Genomic DNA, 22,819 nt, shown 5'->3' with positions numbered 1-22,819 from the left:
ATGCACAAGAGACTCAATCACTTACACCTACTTCTTAGGTTCTTCCCTGAAAGTACTCATCAAACAGACAAACATATGACAAAAGAGCACAATATACTCATAGTCACATTGTGAATAGACAACAAAGGCTACATGTTACTAATGGAAGTTTTAATTTCTACCAACAAAGGATGAAAATTACAGCAAAAACCTTACAGCACCGGGGATACATCTGGCACAAAAAGAAAACATCAGATATACTAAAGTGCACAATGCACTAAAGCATCCAATCCAAAATTCCAATTGCTGCTATTCGACCAAAATTAATTGCTTGCATGATCAGAGATGGGAGAATAAACTTATGACAATTTCAAGACATACTTTTATCAAAGTGACGCTTCACCTTAGCTGAATACCAAAATAATATCCTCCCTCTTACGCAACGTTTTAGAAAAAGCTTTTTATCCTCTGCCATCAGATTTCTGAAGGAACAATGAACCCATGAACATTACCTCACTATTTTTGCTCTGTTTTTGCACTGAAGTTTTAACATTTCTTATTGTAATTTATAACGTATTTTATGCATTGCACTGTATTAAAGCTACATAAACAAATTTCATGACATACTGTATGTCAGTGATAATAAACCCAATTCTGATTCTCTTACCCAATACCAACCACTGTACTGCACTGATTAAAGGACTATGAAGAATTGGACTGTATTAGGATTTTTTTTTGGTAAATCCCCAAAACTTAAAACACCTGCTTTAATCAAATTAAAAGCAGAGAATCACAATAATCTGTTATGTGTAACTTAATTTCTTGAATTGAACCCCAGTAAAAAAAATAGGAGACATTAAACGGAATCAAAAATCCTAACAGATTTCCACAGAAGACAGAAGATAAATGAAGTATTCTGTAGATGACTGTGCTTGTTTAACTTGAATTGCACCAAAGCTACACTATGTAGCATTTCACCATGTTTACATCAGTACCAGTTTCATTTATTTCAGAAGCAATTCAACAGAAACAGAAAAATGTCTCTGCTTCTGCTCCAAGGAGAAGCTGCATGCAGATGGCCACTTTCCTGCAACTCAAACAAAGAAGCTGTTTGTGTCATAATTGGGCTTAATGTTCCTGAAGGTGCTCTAAGGTGCTTGCAGACATCCCACCCTGCAAAACCTCATTTCAGGGAAGTAGCACCATCAATTTACGGGACACTTCCGGGAGAGGTGGAATGTCTGCAATGGAGTAGCTCCTTAGCAGCCAGCCAGCTAGTTTAAATAGCGTTAGCTATGCTAATGAACGAATGACACCTGTTAAACTCACCTCAACACGTCTTTTACAGTCTTAACCCACCATGGGTAATAGAAAAGTCACTGTTACAAACAGTGCAGCGAGCAACACTGTTACTATTTTAACCCCTATTAGATAGGGGTACACTTTAGGGTAGCCTGAAGTGACGTACGTTTTAATTTTTTTTTGGAAAACTCTCTCTCTCGTGGTCACTCTCACTTGCTTTCTCTCTCTCTCTCTCTCTCTCTCTCTCTCGTGGTCACTCTCGCGCTCTCTCGTGCACCCTCTCTCTCTCTGTCTCTCGTGGTCACTCTCACACTCTCTCTGTCTCTCGTGGTGGCTCTCGCGCTCTCTCTCACGCACACTCTCTCTCTCGTGGTCGCTCTTACGCTCTCTCTTGCTTTCTCTCACTCGCTCTCAAAAAATTGATTTCCGTGATATTGCATATAATTTGCGGGCATCAGGGAGCCACTATTAATATACGGGAGACTCCCAAAACTTCCAGGAGAGGTGAGATGTTTGTGCTTGTTCCTGCCTCACCGAACTTACATCTGCACACACCGACTCTATTTTTCCAGTCCTGATGAAGGGTCTCAGCCAAAACACCGACTGTTTAATCCTTTCCATGGATGCTGCCTGGCCTGCTGAGTTCCTCTAGCATTTTGTATGTTCGTAGCCCACAGATGCTAAGATTGGTTTTAGTTCCTTCACAACACCTTTACCAAGATCAACAAACTAGGGACTGAGCCAGTTGTTGTTTCCATGATTCCCCTTTAGGCCAAGCAATGAAGTTATAGACTGATCACTGAAAACTGCCAGATTTACATTTTGGTGTAATATTATTTGAGTTACTTATAAAAATGAAAACAGAAAATACTTGTGCTCTACCCTTTTTTAATAATATGTTTCCTACCTCTCTTTGTGCTCTGCGCTGTTCCTTTTCTTCCAACTTCCGCTGCTTCTTAGCTCCAATTTTGCCATGAGTATGAAATTCTGCATCTACTTTTTCTGCATCTCCTTCATCCACTGTTAAGCAAAGACAAATTAAATACTTGTGAACTAATTGTCAAACTAAAAGCAAGATCAAGTTTAAACATCCAATTGCACTCCACTATAGTTCAAGGCAATTAAGTTCTTGATTAACATTTTCCAAACACTTTTGTAAAGGCAAACAGCCCTACAAAAGTGGCCTTTACATAAGAGTAAACTAATAAAATAATATGTAAAATGTAAAGAACTTAATTTTGGAATACTCAGCAAAATAATATTTACATCAATTGGATTGCAATGTTTCCTAATCATAATCTGTAATAAGATGGTTTATTAGAAAATATTGGAAATTACTTCCAACCTTCTGTTTCGATGTGGCATCAGACAACCAGAAATTTGAAGCAGTATCTGCACACATTAAAACTGAACTTAAAGGATTTTCACAATTTGAATAAACACACTTCATTACTAGCTGTCTACAGCTCAACTCTATTAATTTGTCATTTGGTACAATAGAAATATACAGAAAAATTGCCACACCAAGTCAACCGTATTTATTTGCTTCTGTCAAACTCTACACTAACTACATGTGAGGTTTAGCACTTGGTGTTCCTTTTAGATACATTACACAATTATATATAATTAAGAATAACAGCATTTAATTTTCAATTAGGCTAAAGTTTATTGCCCTGGAAGACTAAATGTTCGTAAGTAAGCAAATGAGACACTTTAGCCAGTTAAATGTTTAAGATTAACTCACCATAATTGTGTGTTAATATAAAATAGGATTGCAATAAAACACATCTTTTAGGTAGAGAAGCAGTAACAAAAACACAATTAAAAGAAAACTAATAACCAAAGAGGGGAGTAAACCAGAAGAGAAAAAAATCAACAGAGATACACATAGAGAGAAAAAAATTAACACAGGAATACCACATATAGACTGTCCCCGAGTCACTTTACTTTACTTAGATATATAGCACAGTAACAGGCTTTTCTGCCCAATGAGCCCAGGCTGCCCAATTACACCCGTTATGGCCAATTAACCTATTCATCCATTAAGTAGGAAGGAAGTGGAGCACCCGAAAGAAAACCACACAGTCATGGCAAGAACATCAAAATTCCTTACAGGCAGCAGTGGGACTGAACCTGAGTTACTGGCAATGAAATACTGTTATGCTAACCATTCCTGAAAAACAACCGTAAGGTGATTTCTCCATAAAACATATTTTCTGTAACTACTCAATTGCTACAATTCCTTTATTTCATTGAATACTTTCCATTACATTGCCCACAATTAAGCTAATATATCTAGTATTTAATGAATACCATGAAACATTTTATTATAGTTTAAAAATGCATGGAAATTTTTGAGTAATGTTAGATTACTGTAAATCAGAAGATTTCTATCCCAGCAAGCCCCTATATATACACATGCATTATAAAACAAAGATCTAACAGAGAGGATGGAGGAAGAAGAGAACAAGTGAAAACAAAAAGCAGTAGGAACTATAGAATTAAAACCACACAGTAACAAGGGAAGTTTTCCGCCTTTTGATGCTGTTGTTGATTTGTGCAACAGAAACAATTGTCCAACAGCCAATTATCACATTAAAAGGATTAAAACATGTTAAACAACAAAATTTGATATTCAATTACTTACAAGTTTAACAGCAAACATAACCAACTCCATCAAGTAGAAAAAAGATAATTACTACAGCCTATAACTACAGAATGCATAACCTCACGAGTCTATGCAAAATCCAATGGTTAAAATGTCAAATGGAATGCATGAGATATTTATAATTAGCCCAAGTAAAGAGCCTAAAGAATCAGTGATGAATTTAATATGAAGCATAGAGCTGAAAAACCTGACATTAGGTCCCATCACTATAAAAGTTTCAAAACCCATGGTACAGTTAGCCCACAGCTGTATGAGAATGGGTGGGTTGTAAAATGCAGGCAACCTTTGCAGTCACTTACTAAAATAAGTAAATGAAAATCCTTGTAATATATGACCAGAATTGGAAACTAGCTTACTAGTAATTCATCCACAAATACAGCATGGGCCCATAGTTTGTACAAATTAGTTTTTGCAAATAATCATTCCACAGTAAACATTTTGCTTGCTGATAGCTACCCACTGATGTTTCCAGTTGGTAGAATAAAAAGGCAATATGGGAGCAATTTGCGTGAATTTGCGTGACCTTGTTTTAAGAACAACAGTCATCAATTACTCAGAAGTACTGCCTGTAAACAAGATCACATTCATATAATGAAAATGCATCAGTGGAGATTCTTTACTCAGCAATTCCACATGCTCTTTCAGTGAGCCTACAATCTCATCGATCAACACATTCATCACCTGGAAAAAGTGCGTAGAAGTAGCTAGTGCCAGCACAGGACACCCTCTGGAGTGCTTGGTGTTAATACTGTACAGTATGACATCAGCTGGCAGCTCTAATTCATTCTCAATTCAGAATAAGAATCAGATTTATTATCATTAACAAATGTTGTGAAATTCATTGTTTTGTGGCAGAAGTATAGGGAAAGACATATTAAAAAAAACTGTAAAATCTATGCTTCAAAGTTAAATGCCATTGTTAACAACGAGTTTGACTTTCACTTCCAAACTGTTTAATTTCCTCATGTTTGCGTGTTTAATTTGTTCACTGCCATTTCACACAAGGAAACAAAATAAAGTCTTCCCATGTACTTATCACTGAGAATCAGAAGCCATCAGATGTCAGGCTAGGCTGGACAACCCTTCAGCAAATTATCAGTCTCCTTCCTTCATGAACACACTCCCACCTCATGTTGAATTCAGTTTCATTGGTTTCTCACCTATATAAAAACTGCCACTGCTACTATCTAGTTTATACCATCTCAGACAGAGATGTGTTATAGTCTGTCATACAGAAATACAAGCATGTTATGTGGTTTTTGTAATGCAGCAAGTGAAAATCTGTTTTTGTTTTTATAAAATGCCATGATTTTCACTGAAGTAAATTCTACAACTCCTTTCATTTTCCTATGCCAGTTAACTTTGATTTTAAATTTTAAAAGTGAAATGTTGGAGACTGAGAAACAACAAATAAAAACACAAATTTGGGAAAAGTTCTTTGAAAAATAACTTCAAGGGGGAGCAAACTATCACTGATAATCAGAAGCCATAGGATATCAGCCTAAGGTGGCCAAACCTGTGTTTTCAATCTTCACCAGACTATCATTCTCCCTCCTTGATGAGCAGATGGTCTATAAAAAAAATCTCAAAAATAAAAGTGCTGATGCCAATGTATTAGAAGCAATATAATAGGTCATGCAACATGATCCAGACTGCTAATATGCAAATATACTTAACATTTAACCAGCTTTGAACTGTTGAGAAGACTAGAAACCCTGAAGCAAAGAAAGGGTCATTCCGCCTACCAGCAGGTACTGCGACCTTTCACCCTTTGATTGTGCTTTGCAATAAATGTCAACTCAGTTCCCTAGAATATTCTAAACCCACCGACATTGTCAGATTTTTGTCCCACATGTGGAACAAAATGTACCAAGTTCAAGACCTTAGATTTTGTTTTCTTAAATTTGATACAATTTTTACTCTAATTACCAAAGTCAGTTTTAAGTGTCCCAAGGACATTAATAATTCATATCAATAATGCAGAGCATGCACAAGTAATGCCAGAATAATTTTCTGGAAAACAAGATCCTTTCTCTTCAGAATTTAAAATAGATCAGCTTTTTTATTTTACTTCTTTAAGATTTAATTTCTTCTCTTTCCTAGTGTTGGCTCATTATCATAAACTGGCTGCTCAATTTTGGAAATTAGAGATTATTAATGCAGAGATTATTAAATACAAAGTGAAGTAAGGAATACAAGGAAAGTAGTTGCTGTACATTAAGTTTGATCCTATTAAATTGCAGAGCATGTGTAAAAGAACAAAGTACTTTATCTCCTCATTTCCTGTATCTTCTATTCTAAAATTTATAACTAAAACTTCCTTTCCTCCAAGAGCTTTGTGTTTTAAAACTCAGATTAAAAATCGTCAAGCCTTGGTCTCACTTTCCTATCTCATAATCTTTTTGTTCTGTCTGCTTCTGACTCATTTTATGGTCAAAGGTTACAGAGAAAAGGCAGGAGAATGGGGTTGACAGGGAAAATAAATCAGCCACGATCGAATGGTGGAGCAGACTCAATGGGCTGAAAGGCCTAATTCTGCTTACGTGTCTTACTATGTTCAACAGAAAAAAATCTTAACCTTCCAAATGACTTAAGTCAAAAAAGAGGTAGAAATTTCCTGCTGACACTTGCTAACTGTTGAAATACAAAACACTTTTTGGAAAAAGATAGCATATTCAACATTTGTAATTATAATAGTCACCTTCAGCTTCCTGCTCTGCTTCTTGCAGTCTCCGAGCCATTACCCTGGATCTAAGATTACGCCGCACTCTGGGAGCACCCGCTGCCCGATCTTCATTAACAGGCCGTGGCCTTCCAACAGCAGCTGCCACATTTTGCTGGTGAGTCCAATCAGCTGAGATGACAAACAGAAAAAAATTCTTTATAAATCTCATAAAACAAGACACGTGATAAAACCTGTGGCGGAAGCATGTACAATAGTGCCATTTAAGAGACTTTGAGATAGATACATGAATGTGGAGAGAATGGAGGGATATAGATCATATACAGGAAGAAGAGAGTTAGTTTAACTTGGCATCATGTACAGCAGGGACATGATGGGCTGAAGAACCCGTTCCTGTACTATAATGTTCTACGTAGAACCAGAGAGCCAAATCTGAATGTTACCAAGAAACCCACATTTCACTTGCATGTAAATGAATTATTCTAAATACAGTTGCAAGAAAATATTTATGAATCCTGATTTTCTGCATTAATTACTCATAAAATGTGGTCTGATCTTCATCTAAGCCACAATAATAGCCAAACACAATCTACCTGAACTAGTAACACACAAACAATTGTACTTACCATGTCTTTATTGAACACATTGTTTAATCATTCACAGTCCAGGCTGGAAAAAGTATGTGAACCCTTGAATTTAATAACTGTTCAAACTTCCTTTCGCAGCAATAACCTTCAAACATTTCCTGTAGCTGCTGATCAGACTTGCACAATGGACGAGGAGGAACTTTACACCATGCCTCCAAATAAAACTGTTTCAGTTCATCAATATTTCTGGGATACCTTACATGAACAACACTCTTCAGGTCATGCCACAGCATCTTAATTGGGTTAAGGTCCAGACTCTGGCTTGGCCATTCCAAAACACAAATTTTCTTCTTTTTAAACCATTCTGTTGTTGATTTACCCTTCTGTTCCAGATCATTGTCTGGTTGCATCATCCAACTTCTACTAAGCTTCAGGTGACAGACTGCTATCCTGACATTATCCTGTAAAACATCTTGATAAAATTTTGAATTCATTGTTCACTCAATAATTGCAAGCTGTCCAGACCGAGGCAGCAAAGCAGCCCACATGGAACTCGTCAACTTCATCCAATTTGCCTCCAGCTTCAAATTTACCTGGTCCATTTCCGAAACCTCCCTCCCTTTTCTCAATTGCTCTGTCTCTATCTCTGGAGACAGCTTATCTACTGAAGTCTATTACAAACACACAGACTCTCACAGCTACCTGGACTATAGCTTCCCTCACTCTGTTACTTGTAAAAACACCATCCCCTTCTCTCAATTACTCCCTCTCCACCGCATCTGCTCTCAGGATAAGGTTTTTCATTCCAGAACAAAAGAGATGTCCTCCTTCTTCAAAGAAAGTGATTCCTTTCCTCCACCATCAAAGCTGCCTTTAACCACATCTCTTCCATTTCATGCACGTCTGCTCTCATCCCATCCTCATGCCCCCTACCAGGGGTAGGGCTCCTCTTGTCCTCACCACCAACCTTCATGACAACCACATAATTCTCCACAACTTCCGCCATCTCCAACCGTATCCCACCACCAAGCACATCTTTCCCTCCCTCCACTTTCAGCTCTCTGCAGGGATCTATCCCTACACAACTCCCTTGTCCATTCGTCCCTCCCCACTTATCTCCCTCCTGGCATTTATCCTTGCAAGCAGAACCAGTGCTACACCTACACCTCTTCCCTCACTACCATTCAGGGCCCCAAACAGTCCTTCCAGTTGAGGCGACGCTTCACCTGTGAGCCTGTTGGGGTCATATACTGTGTTCAGTACTCCCAGTGTGGCCTCCTGTATATTGGCAAGACCCGACATAGACTGGGAGACCTTCAATGAACACCATTCTTGTTCAATGTTTTCTTATAGTGGATACATGAACAGAAACTTTAGCAAGTTCTAGTGATCTCTGAAGGTCTTTTGCTGTTACCCTGTGTTCTTTTCACCTCCTTCAGCATTGCACGTTGTGCTCTTGTCTTTGCAGGACACCCACTCCTAGGGGGAGTAACAACAGTACTGAATTTCTTCCATTTGCAGACAATTTCTCTTACTGTGGACTGAGGAACACTCAGGTCTTTAAATATGCTCTTGTAGCCTTTCCTAGCTGCATGCATCTCTACAATTCTTCTTCTAAGGACCCCTGAAAGTTCCTTTGATTGAAACATGGTGCACATAAACAGATCTTTCTTGAGAAGAGTAGCTCTGTCAATAACCTGACTTTGAATGTCTTTTTTACAGGGCAGCTTCAATCTCATCTCATTGATTGGAACACCTGACTCCAAATAGCTTTTATAGAAGGCATTACCCCAGAGGCTCACATACTTCTTTGAAGCTAGACTATGATTGTCTAATTGGTGTACTCAGTATTGACGAGAGGTAGTACAGTAGTTTGTGTGTTGTTAGAAACATAGAAAAACCTACAGCACAATACACGCCATTCAGCCCACAAAGCTGTGTCGAACGTGTCCTTACCTTAGAAATTATGTAGGATTACCCATAGCCCGCTATTTTTCTAAGCTCCATGTACCTATCCAGGAGGCTCTTAAAAGACCCTATCATATCTGCCTCTACCACCGTCGCCGGCAGCCCATTCCACATACTCACCACTCTCTGCGTAAAAAACTTACCCCTGACATCTCCTCTGTACCTACTTCCAAGCACCTTAAAACTGTGTCCTCTCATGCTAGCCATTTCAGCCCTGGGGAAAAGCCTCTGACTACCCACACGAACAATGCCTCTCATCATCTTGTACACCTCTATCAGGTCACCTCTCATCCTTCGTCAATCCAAGGAGAAAAGGCCAAGCTCACTCAACCTCTTCTCATAAGGCATGCTCCCCAATCCAGGCAACATCCTTGTAAATCTCCTCTGCACTCTTTCTATGGTTTCCACATCCTTCCTGTGGTGAGGCGACCAGAAATGAGCACAGAACTCCAAATGGGGTCTGACCAGGGCCCTATACAGCTGTAACATTGCCTCTCGGTTCTTAAACTCAATCCCATGATTGATGAAGGCCAATGCATCATATGCCTTCCTAACCACAGAGTCAACCTGCGCAGCAGCTTTGAGTGTCCAATGGACTCGGACCCCAAGATCCCTCTGATACTCCACACTACCAAGAGTCTTACCATTAATACTATATTCTGCCATCATATTTAACTTACCAAAATGAACCACCTCACACTTATCTGGGTTGAACTCCATCTGCCACTTCTCAGCCCAGTTTTGCATCCTATCAATGTTCCACTATAACCTCTGACAGCCCTCCACACTATCCACAACACCCCACAACCTTTGTGTCATCAGCAAATTTACTAACCCATCCCTCCACTTCCTCATCCAGGTCATTTATAAAAATCACAAAGAGTAAGGGTCCCAGAACAGATCCCTGAGGCACACCACTGGTCACCAGCCTCCATGCAGAATACGACCAGTCTACAACCACTCTTCGCCTTCTGTGGGCAAGCCAGTTCTGGATCCACAAAGCAATGTCCCCTTGGATCCCATGCCTCCCTACTTTTTCAATAAGCCTTGCATGGGGAACCTTGTTAAATGCCTTGCTGAAATCCATATACACTACTTCTACTGCTCTACCTTCATCAATGTGTTTAGTCACATCCTCAAAAAATTCAATTGGGCTCACAAGGCACGACGAAGGGTCCTGACAAGGGTCTTGGCCCAAAACGTTGACTGTACCTCTTCCTATAGATGCCGCCTGGCCTGCTGCGTTCACCAGCATTTTTTGTGTGTGTTGCTTGAATTTCCAGCATCTGCAGATTTCCTCGTGTTTGCGTTTTTAAATTCACAAGGCACGACCTGCCTTTGACAAAGCCACACTGACTATTCCTAATCATATTATGCGTCTCCAAATGTTCATAAATCCTCACTCTCGGTATCTTCTCCATCAACTTACCAACCACTGAAGTAAGACTCACTGGTTTGTAATTTCCTGGGCTATCTCTACTCCCTTTCTTGAATAAGGGACCAACATCTGTAACCCTCCAATCCTCCGGAAACTCTCCCGTCCTCATTGATGGCGCAAAGATCATCGCCAGAGGCTCAGAAATCTCCGCCCTTGCCTCCCACAGTCACCTGGGACATACCCAACTTGATGCTTTCCAAAAGCTCCAGCACATCCTCTTCCTTAATATCTACACACTCAAGCTTTTCAGGCTGCTGTAAGTCATCCCTACAATCGCCAAGATCCTTTTCCGTAGTGAATACTGAAGCAAAGTATTCATTAAGTACCTCTGCTATCCCCATTGGTTCCATACACATTTTTCCACTGTCACATTTGATTGGTCCTATTCTCTCACGTCTTAACCTCTTGCTCTTTACATACTTGTAGAATGCCTTGAGGTTTTCCTTAATCCTGTCCGCCAAGGCCTTCTCATTGCCCCTTCTGGCTCTCCTAATTTCATTCTTAAACTCCTTCCTGCTAGCCTTATAACCTTCTAGTACCTAGTTTTTTAAACCTTCCATAAGCCCTTCTTTTCTTCTTGTCAAGATTTACAACAACCTTTGCACACCACGGTTCCTGTATCTTACCATCCTTTCCCTGTCTCATTGGAACGTACCTATACAGAACTCCACGCAAATATCCCCTGAAAATTTGCCACATTTCTTCTGTGCACTTCCCTGAGAACATCTGTTTCCAATTTATGCTCCCAAGTTCCTGCCTGATAACATCATATTTCCCCTTACTCCAATTAAGCGCTTTCCTACCTTGTCTATTGCTATCCTTCTCCAATGCTATAGTAAAGGAGATAGAATTCTGATCACTATCTCCAAAATGCTCTCCCACTGAGAGATCTGACACCTGACCAGGTTCATTTCCCAATACCAGATCAAGTACAGCCTCTCCTCTTGTAAACGTATCTACATACTGTATCAAGAAACCTTCCCAAACACACCTAACAAACTCCACCCCATCTAAACCCCTCGATCTAGGGAGATGCCAATTGATATTTGGGAAATTAAAATCTCCCACCACAGCAACTCTGTTATTATTACACCTTTCCAGAATGTCTCCGTACCTGCTCCTCGAATTCCCTGTTACTATTGGGTGATCTATAAAAACACCTAGTAGAGTTGTCAACCCCTTCCTGTTCCTAACTTCCACCCACAGAGACTCCATAGACAATCCCTCCATGTCTTCCTCCTTTTCTGCAGCCGTGACACTATCTCTGATCAACAGTGCCACGCCCCTACCTCTTCTACCTCCCGCCCTGTCCTTTCTGAAACATCTAAAGCCTGGCACTCGAAGTAACCATTCCTGCCCCTGAGCCATCCAAGTCTCTGTAATGGCCACAACATCATAGCTCCAAGTACTGATCCACGCTTTAAGCTCATCTGCTTTGTTCATGATGCTTCTTGCACTAAAATAGATACATCTCAAACCATCGGTCTGGGTGCGTCCCTTCTCTATCATCTGCCATCCTCCATCTCGCACTGTCTCCAATCTTTCTCTATTTGTGAGCCAACCGCCTCTTCCTCTGTCTCTTCCTTTTGGTTTCCAACCCCCAGCAATTCTAGTTTAAACTCCCCAATAGCCTTTGCAAACCTCCCCACCAGGATATTGGTCCCCCTGGGATTCAAGTGCAACCCATCCTTTTTGTACAGGTCACGCCTGCCCCAAAAGAGGTCCCAATGATCCAGAAATCTGAATCCCTGCCCTCTACTCCAATCTCTCAGCCACGCATTTATCCGCCACCTCTTTCTATTCCTATACTCACTGTCACGTGGCACAGGCAATAATCCTTTGTGGTCCTGCTTCTCAACTTCCTTCCTAACTCCCTATAGTCTGTTTTCAGGACCTCCTCCCTTTTCCTACCCATGACATTGGTACCAATATGTACCACAACCTCTGGCTGTTGTCCTTCCAATTTCAAGATATTGTGGATATTAGTTTAGGAAGATTATGTTTGTCTATTCTTGTGACTTAGATGAAGATTAGGCTATGTTTTATGAGTAATTATGCAGAAAACCAATTGCAAAGGGTTCACAAACTGTACTTTAAAATGATCTACACAAGAGGTTCTGCAGATGCTGGAAATCCATAGCAAAATGCACAATGTGCTGGAGGAGCTCAGCAGGTCAAGCAGCATCTATGGATGGCTTCGGGCTGAGACCCTTCATCAGGACTTTAAAATATTTGCCGTGGCCAACCTATACCAATTCATCAAATTGTCCCTTCTGTCATCATGAGCAGGTTAACAAAGAAACTGCCATTTTCTGATAGGGTGCAAAAATCAATGCGAAAATGTTCATGTTCTGAAACTAAAACTTCAGGTATATTCGATACAAATGAATAAAATACTTTTAGATTACAGGCCCAAAGTCTGTAGAAGATATGGTCCTCATAGAATGGTTACAGTACAGAAAGACATTTGGTCATCTGCTTCCCCCAGAAGCTAAAGAAATCTGGTTTTCCTCATTGACTCTTATCAATTTTTAATCGCTGCACCATAGAAAACATCCTATCTAGAAGCATAATGGCAACTGCTTTGCCATAACCACAAGAAACTACAGAGAGTTGTGGACACAGCTCAGGACAGCACAGAAACCAGAATCCCCTCCACGGACTTTGACTATACATCAGTAAAGCAACCAGCCGCATCAAAGACCCCACCCATCCTGGAAATACTCTCTTCTCCATTCTTCCAATGGGCAAAAGATACAAAAGCCTAAAAGAACAGACCACCAGACTCAAGGGCAGCTTCTACCCCACTTATAAAACTACTGTATGGTTTCATGAACAAGAAAAATCTGCAAATGCTGGGAATCCAAGCAACACACACAAAATGCTGGAGGTCAGGCAGCATCTATGGAAAGGAGTACACTCAGCATTTCCGGCTGAGACCCTTCCTCAGGACTGGAGAAAAAAAAGACGAGAGTCGGAGTTAGAAGGTGGGGGAGGGGAGGAAGAAATATAAGGTGTTGGTGGTGAAGTAAAGAGCTAGGGAATTAATTGGTGAAAGAGATACAGGGCTGGAGAAGGGGGGAAATCAAATAGGAGAGGACAGAAGGTCATGAAAGAAAGAAAAAGGGTAGGAGCACCAGAGAGTGTAGGCAAGGAGATAAGGTGAGAGGGGAAAAAGGGGGTGGAGAAAGGTGAAGCAAGATGAGGGGCCATTACTGGAAGTTTGAGAAATAGATGTTCATGCCATCAGGTGGAGGCTACCCAGACGGTTGCTCCTCCAACCTGAGTGTGGCCTCACCATGACAGTATAGTGAGCCATGGATGGACATTTCAGAATGGGACTGGGAAGTGGAATTAAAATGGGTGGCCACTGGGAAATCCCACCTTTTCCTGGCAGGGTGTTGGTCCTCGGCGATGCAGTCTTCCAATCTACGTTGGGTCTCACCGATATACAGAAGGCCACACTGGGAGTACCGGATACAGTAAATGACCCCAACAGTCGCACAGGTGAAGTGTTGCCTCATCTGGAAAGACTGTTTGAGCCCTGAATGGTAGTGAAGGAGGAGGTATGGGGAAGGTGCAGCACTTGTTCCGCTTCCAAGGATAAGTGCCAGGAGATCAGAGGGGAGGGACAAATGGACAAGGGAGTTGCACAGGGAGCGATCCCTGCAGAAAGCAGATATTGGTGGGGAGGGGAAGAGGGAAAGACGTGCTTGGTGGTGGGATCCAGGAGGCTGGTGGGGTGGTAGGTGAGGACAAGAGGAACCCTATCCCTGGTCGGGTGGTGGGAGGATGGGGTGAGGGCAGATGTGCGTGAAATGAAAGAAATGCAGTTGAGGGCAGCATTGATGGTGGAGGAAGGGAAACCCCTTTCTTTGAAGAAGGAGGTCATCTCCTTTGTCCTGGAATGAAAAGCCTCATCCTAAGAGCAGATATGGCAGAGACGGAGGAATTGAGAGAAGGGATAGCATTTTTACAAGTAACAGGGTGGGAAGAGATATAGTCCTGGTAGCTGTGAGAGTCAGTGTTTATAACAGACATCAGTAGATAAGCTGTCTCCAGAGCTAGAGACAGAGAGGTCAAGAAAGGGGAGGAAGGTGGTTTGATTTGTGTGAAAGGCATGCAAAATAAGCTTTTCACTGGTCTTGGTACATGTGACAATAAAAAACAATTCCAAATCATGACCATACCAGATTTCTACTGAAGTAACTAATTAGTTCCATTTTACCTTCCTCATTCTACTTGCTCATTGGCCAATTCCTTCCAGCCCCGCAAAATTTTCAAACATTTTTGTCAAATTTCTCTTGCAGGCTTCAATGCAGCTTACCTCTACACCATCTGCAGGTCGGATCAGATTCCAATCACGTAAAGCCTAAAAATCTTTTTCCTGATGTCACTCTTAATTCTGTTCCCCTGTATTTTATACGCGTCATCTAGTATATCGGGGATGGCCTCCTTATATCCAGTTTGTCTAGGCCCCCTCATTATTTTATATATTTCTATCAGGTCTCCCTTCAGCCTTCTCTATTCTAAAGAAAAAAGTCCTGCCTCTTTAACTGACACTTGTAGTTTCTTTTCTCAGGAAGTCTCACAAATTTGTTAGGACCCTATCAAATGTTTTGATACCTTTGCTTTGATGTGGGCAACCCAAACTGAAGACCATCATGGCAAAAAGGAAAAATTAATGATCAATGGAAAATTAATAGATCAAAGAAAGTGGCTCTTCCAAATATACTGTTACCAAAAAGCAGTAAATCTGAAAATTTCAGATTTCAGCAAAGAAAAGCCAAGAAATTGATAAGGAAAGAGAAAGAGAATAAGAATAATCTGGAGTGAAACATTAAAAAAGGAAAAGCTTATCAAAAATTAACCTGGAAGGAACCCTTGCTGTGAGACAAGAAATACTGAAGAACAATACGATAGAAAATTATGTTGGGACATCAGGAAGTGGCAGAAAGATTACATAAATATTTTGAATTTACCTTTAAGTAAGTGAGAAAATAAAAATATTAATTGTATTTAAAATTGCAATGGAGAAATTAATAGGAGTGAAAACCCAAAGATCTTAAGTTCCCTGAGGACCTAATCTGGTCCCAACATATCGACGCAGTTATAAAGAAGGCAAGACAGCGACTATACTTCAATAGGAGTTTGAAGAGATTTGGTATGTCAACAAATACACTCAAAAACTTCTATAGATATACCGTGGAGAGCATTCTGACAGGCTGCATCACTGTCTGGTATCGGGGGGGCTACTGCACAAGACTGAAAGAAGCTGCAGAGGATTGTAAATTTAGTCGGCTTCATCTTGGTTACTAGTCTACAAAGTACCAAAGACATCTTCAAGGAGTGGTGTCTCAAAAGGCAGCATCCATTATTAAGGACCTCCAGCACCCAGGGCATGAGCTTTTCTCACTGTTACCATCAGGGAGGAGAAACAGAAGCCTGAAGGCACACACTCGGCGATTCAGGAACAGCTTCTTCCCCTCTGCCATCCGATTCCTAAATGGACATTGAACCCTTGAACACTACCTCACTTTTGAATATATATCATTTAGTTTTTGCATGATTTTTAATCTATGAAGATAGTGAATATACTAGTCACCTTACAAAATTCCACAGATTCTAGAACAGTTCTCATTGCTCGGAAAATGGGTTGGATACAGGGAAAAGCGGGAGCATGGTGTTGAGAGGGATAATAAATCAACCATGATTAAATGGCGGAGCAGCCCAATAGGCTGAAAGGCCAATTCTGCTCCTATGTTTTACAGTCTTACAAAGTTACCAGGCTGGACCTCACGGATTGAAATTTCAGGATTACTCCCTGTGCCATGAACTAGTACAACAAGCAATAGGAAGATGGCATAATTCAATGCTTGGGTAAAGCAATGATATAGGAGGGCGTCTAGGATACCTAGATCATTGTTTTACCTGTACAAAAACAGGAAACTGTATGGGCACCCATATTCTTTCAGGGAGGTCTGTTCGTGCTAAGCTGCATGTTTGAAACTAACATGGTGGAGGGGGTGGGAACCACAGCATGCGGTCTGGAGGTGGAGTGATTGAGAAGATAGAGGTTAGCTCAAGTAAGATTACTAGAAGGAATGTGCAGGACTAGTGGAATGATGGGCTGGTGTATTTATTTTAAAGCAAGAAGTATAATAAGTAAGGCTGATGAGATTAGAATTTGGATTACTGCATGGAACTATGATTTAGCTGCCATGACAGAAACTTGATTAAGAGAAGGGCAAGACTGGCAACTCAAAACTTCAGGCTAGATGTTTCAAATGTGATACAGAAGGGTGTAAGATGGGGGGGGGGGGAGGCTGGGGGTTTGCATTACTGATCAGGGAGAAGATCTCAGCTGCACCCAGAGCGCATCTGGTTATTTATTCATTATTTAGCAATACAATTTCTGAAAAAAAAATACAGGGTGACTTCCACCCTTTGAGCCGCACCACATCAGCAACTCCAATATCCCCCAATTTAACCCTAACCTAATCACAGGACAATTCACAATGACCAATTAACCTACCCGATACGTCTTTGGACTGTGGGAGGAAACAGGAGCACCCAGGGAACACCCATGGCACATGAGAAGGACATACAGACACCTTACTGACAGTGCCAGAATTGAACTCTGAATTCCAGAACGCCCCAAGCTGTAATAGTGTCACGCTAACCACCATGTTATCATGACGTATCCACATTGGGCTTATCCAGCAAGGCAGTACAAGTAGAACTCAGAAAAAAGAAAGTTACTGTGAGGAGGTTATACTACATACCTCGCAATAACTGACAGATCTAAAGGAACAGATATGCAGGAAGTTATAGCTGGTGACTTTACCTTCCTGAAAATTGATTGGAACTTCCTTTGTGTCAGACCTTAGGTGGAGTGGAATTTGTGGGGTACATTAAGCAGGATTTCTTGAAGCAACATGTAGATAGTCCAACAAGGAAGAAAGCTATGCAAGACTTTGTACTGAAAAATAAGTCTGGCTAGGTGATCTAATTTTCAGTGGGAAATCACTTTGAGAACGGCAATCATACAGTAATTCTGTAAGTTTTCAGACAATTATGGATGAGGGTAAAACTGGCCCTCAGTGACTGTTAAACAAACTTAGAGCAAATGGTGATTCATGTCATGTAAAGACCAGGTGGCCTATGGAAATTAAATCCTACCAACAGCTATTTCTCTCCCAACAAATTAGATTAAAATGATATTCACTGCTGGTAGATTATATTCTCGTGTTTTCTGTTCTTCATTTTACAGATTTAAGTACAGTTGCTTTCATCTAAACTTAAACTCCAATTTCCACAGCACTCCCCAAAACAAAATGTTAAAAAAATTTTTGTTGCTTCATATAATGCTTTCTGTATTTCTCAAGACACTATATGACTTAATTGTCCATAAAAATATGACTGGCACCACATCAATTCAACTAATTAGCGTGGGCAAACTGCAGTTGTTGCACTAGGTCAATGTGAAACTGTTCCATGCAATGGAATGCAACTTATTTTTAAAAATAAGCAGTATTTTTATGTCTCCTTAAAAATAGTGTTAGTCTCATCTCTCCTTCCCTCTGCAAACTATTCTTAGAAGTTATTTCCCCAAATTGCCCAGTTGCCCTCAACTCTAGCCTCGTCTAATCTCCATCATCCCATTATTTCAATTATATCTTCAGTAGCCTGAGGAATATTTTCAAATTTTTTCCATAAAAAACACTCAATTTTAAGGGCCTCCTCAAAGTCACTTTAACTAAGTTTTTGGTTTCCCTGTTTTCACTTAGATGTCTTTTTTTCCTCTCTAGTTATGTCCCTGAGTATTTTAGTATCTTTCTCCATTAAACGGAAATAGTTGTACCAAAATACAAATTGGCTCATTGTGTAAGTCTGTAATAATAAAAGATTAGTAGCAGTTTAGTTGTTGAAAAGTTGATACAAATAGACTATTCTGAAAATAATAAAGTTATGAAACAAGAATGCAAATTTCCACAAGATAAAATTAACACCACATATAACTAATAAGGTAATAATAAACTACAGCAGAGGAAACCGTCAGGAACTAAGCAAGTCCAACAGATTTAGAACATTTACATGCCGCAAACGACTGCTCTAGACACTACCTTTTAAAAATCCCTTTTAGTCAGCAAATTCGCGGCCCCGAGCAATTGCCTGTTTTTTTTAAAACAAAGTTTGCAAATTCAGCAACACACGAGTTGGTCCGCAGCATATTTTCTCACGCAATTTCAATTTACTTTCCACTCTCATATCCAGCTTACAGATAAAAATGGGAATTGTGAAGTGCTTAAAGGGACATGTTAATACATAGCTCTTAAAGCAGGGATAGGCAGTGAAAGTACAATCCAAAACCCCCAGGCAATTATATTTTATAGTGTACAGCACACAAAGCTCACTACATGGACAAACACTCTTCCTGCAGGTAATATACATATGTCATGGATTACACCGTTAAGTCTCAAGAGAGGACTGCGAGGACCGAACCTGGAGATGGGACAGGCTCTATGGCAAAAAGAATTAAGATTACTCTATTTTCTTTGCATCCCCAAACACTCTTTAAAAAAGAAATCAAGTTTACTAATTCTTCTTTTTTGGCGAATGTAAAGGTTTGTCACTCATCACCTGTACAGCTTTCCACATTCAAATAACACATGGTTTCTAGCCTATAGTTACCAATTAATTGATCAGTGGAATATGCATTCCCAACTTATTTCAACCAAATCATATATAATTTTTATTGCCTTTTTTTAAATCCTAAATTCCAACAGAGGAGGCCCTTTGGGCCCATACCAACTCTGAGGGAAATAGTGCCAGCACTCTTATTCTTCCCATACTTCCCTGCAGCCTCACTTTCACATGTCAACCAAATCCACTCTGATTCTTTTGAACTCAGGTTGTTGGAACTGTGAGGCAGCAGCCACCTCTCCTTTCTCCTATCACCGTATATATTTTGGTCAGATAAGAAGCACTTAAAAAATATCCAGTAAATAAAAAGATAGAAGGTCAAGACATTAACTTTTTGTAAAGTATGTTCAATGGAAGATAGAATACCATGAAAAGTATTTTCTTTGGAAGATAGAATATAAAGTGGAAAAATATGAGGTCAATTCACAACTTAAAAAATAGTTTGTGTGTAATAGGACATTATTTTTAATCATGAGAGTTTGAGTAGTACTGATATTTAAAGGGACCTTGGTGCGCTTATATACAAATCTCTCGTCCAATATGCAGCTGTAGCAAGTGATCACGAGGACAAATAGTTAATTAACCTTTCTTGTGAGAAGACTTGATTATGGGAGTACAGTAACATGAGGAAATCTGCAAATGCTGATACGGTATTGTCTACAGCCCTGGTGAGACCACACTTGCAGTAATGTATACTGTTTTGGTCTCCTTACCTAAGTACTTTCATAGATGGGCTAAACAATTAGACTGGTTCAAGGATAGCAGGTTTGCCATACAAGGGAAGATTGCAAGGCCCGGACTTGTACAAGGAGGAGGCTAATTAAGACCGAGGAGAAATTTCATCACTCAGAGATTGCTGAATCTTTGGAATTCTCTACTTGAATGGTTGTGGAAGTTCAGCCATTATGTTCTTTTAAAGCAGAAACTGATGGCCGCTTTAGGACAATTGAGATAGTGCTGGAAAATAGTGCAGAGGTAGGGGATCATTTATGATCTTGACAAATAGCAGAGCAGTCTCAAACAGCCAGATGGCTCAGATCTGCATCTACCTCTCAACTTTTGATTTTTTTTGTTAATTCGCAGATAATTACATACAGAGGCTGACATGATTGATTGCGGGAGTGAGAGCTCCCTTTTTGGCAAACGTCTGCAAGACAATTTACTGGTTAATAGTGCACTAAGGTATGCAAGGTTGCAGGACTTTGACATTTAAGTAACTTTCAGGAGTTCAACTTCAGAAAATGCCAAAAGTACCTATTAACCACATTAATTGTGACCAAGAAACCAAAGCAAAACTTGTCACCCATTATTTGGAATTGAGTACTTTTAATAAAGGGACATACATATAACTCAGAAGATTTCTAATGTGAAGTAACCAATGGCTTCATTCAATAACATGCAATAATATTTGGAATAGTTTAATAAAGTATGAATACACTGAAATAATTTACTCAGCCATTCTAAATCCCAGCTGATCTACATCTGAGATTGAGCCCTACAACCCATGCCCTCTTCTCATTACTACCAATGGGTAGGAGCTACAGAAGCTTTGAATCTGGTGGTGTGTGGCCTTGGGTCCCACAACACCAAGTTCAAGATTCATTTCTATTACACAAGAATAAAGAAGAACAAAGTAACTGTTACAGTACTCCAGATCCAGTGCAGCACAGGGAAAAAAAAACAAGATAAAGAACACAATAAATCCTTCATGATGTTACTGGCCCTTTTCAGGGAAGTTATTACCCTACAACCATCAAGATCCTGAACGATCATGGATAACTTTCATATACGTAGCAATACTTTGAACTAATTCTATGACCTACAGTCTCATTTTCAAGGTCTTTTTACACCTAAGCTTCAAAGTATAATTTTAATTTGAACAGTTTGTCTTTTGCACATTGATTGTTTGTCAGTCTTTGACTGTTTAGGTACAGTTTTTTTGTAAAATTCTATTGTATTTCTTTTCTGGTAAATGCATGCATGAAAATGAATTTCAAGATCGTATAGTACTGTGAAAAGTCTTAAGTACATATACAGTGGCATGCAAAAGTTTGGGCACCCCTGGTCAAAATTTCTGTTACTGTGAATAGCTAAGCGAGTAAAAGATGAACTGATTTCCAAAAGGCATAAAGTTAAAGATGACACATTTCTTTAATATTTTAAGCAAGAAAACTTTTTTATTTCCATCTTTTACAGTTTCAAAATAACAAAAAAGGAAAAGGGCCCGAAGCAAAAGTTTGGGCACCCTGCATGTCAGTACTTAGTAGCACCCCCTTTGGCAAGTATAACAGCTTGTAAACGCTTTCTGTAGCCAGCTAAGAGTCTTTCAATTCTTGTTTGGGGGATTTTCGTCCATTCTTCCTTGCAAAAGGCTTCTAGTTCTGTGAGATTCTTGGGCCATGTTGCATGCACTGATCTTTTGAGGTCTATCCACAGATTCTCAATGATGTTTAGGTCAGGGGACTGTGAGGGCCATGGCAAAACCTTCAGCTTGCGCCTCTTGAGGTAGTCCATTGTGGATTTTGAGGTGTGTTTAGGTTCATTATCCTGTTGTAGAAGCCATCCTCTTTTCATCTTTGGCTTTTTTTTAAACAGACAGTGTGATGTTTGCTTCTTGAATTTGCTGGTATTTAATTGCATTCATTCTTCCCTCTACCAGTAAATGTTCCCCGTGCCACTGGCTGCAACACAAGCCCAAAGCATGATCAGTCCACCCCCGTGCTTAACAGTTGGAGAGGGGTTCTTTTCATGAAATTCTGCATTCTTTTTTCTCCAAACATACTTTTGCTCATTGTGGCCAAAAAGTTCCATTCAAAAGGTTCAAAGGAACATTTAAACAAGCCTCATGCATTTTGGAAACAAGTCCTGTGGACTGATGAAGTTAAAATAGAACTTTTTGGACACAATGAGTTTTTGTAGGGTGGGATGTCTGCATCCTGATCTTTTTTTTAATTAATCATTTGCAGAGATGGATGTGGACATCACTGTCAAGACCAGAATTAGTCGCCTCCCTAATTATCCATGGTGAGTCCCCTTCTTCAGCCACTGTAGTCTTTTGATGAAAGTACAGTACTCTAAAAGCACTTTACAGTGGCAACAAAGAAGGAAGTGTTAATATTTCCAAGTCAGGATGGCATGCAATTTGGAAAGAACCCTCCCAATGCTAATATTCTCAAGCCTTACTGTCTTTATCCATTAGCTTGGGAATTGTTGTTGGAGGAAAGGCTGAGCAAGCCAGGGCTTTTCTCATTGGAGCGAAGGAGGATGAGAGGTGACTTGATGGACGTGTACAAGATAATAAGAAGCACTGATCCAGTGGATAGCCAGAGGCGTTTTCCCTGGGTGGAAATGGCATGTGGCAAGGTGGCGATCCATCTCTAGCAAAGGAAGTGTAAGGTGCTCTTTCCCTCCACCTGCCTGTAGGTCACCCTTGGGCAAGGTGTAGCACCTGCTTAGCCACCCCCTGCCCTCAAATCAGGGTCACATGA

At 40.1% G+C, this 22,819-nt stretch overlaps 1 protein-coding gene across 1 annotated transcript in view; it reads right to left on the bottom strand.

The window, feature by feature from the left end:
• Positions 1-22,819, bottom strand: part of LOC140196830 (DDRGK domain-containing protein 1-like) — a 73,009-nt gene that overhangs the window by 24,871 nt on the left and 25,319 nt on the right. The window contains exons 2-3 of the mRNA XM_072256666.1: positions 6,651-6,803; positions 2,189-2,301 (exon numbers count right to left, since the gene is read on the bottom strand). Of these exons, the coding sequence (XP_072112767.1) occupies positions 2,189-2,301; positions 6,651-6,803 (266 nt within the window). The remainder of the gene's footprint in view (positions 1-2,188; positions 2,302-6,650; positions 6,804-22,819) is intronic.

Source organism: Mobula birostris, chromosome 4 (assembly GCF_030028105.1).
Source record: "Mobula birostris isolate sMobBir1 chromosome 4, sMobBir1.hap1, whole genome shotgun sequence".
Classification (NCBI taxonomy): Eukaryota; Metazoa; Chordata; class Chondrichthyes; order Myliobatiformes; family Myliobatidae; genus Mobula; species Mobula birostris.
The sequence above is the reverse complement of the archived record's forward strand: the minus strand, read 5'-3'. Positions and strand labels throughout refer to the sequence as shown.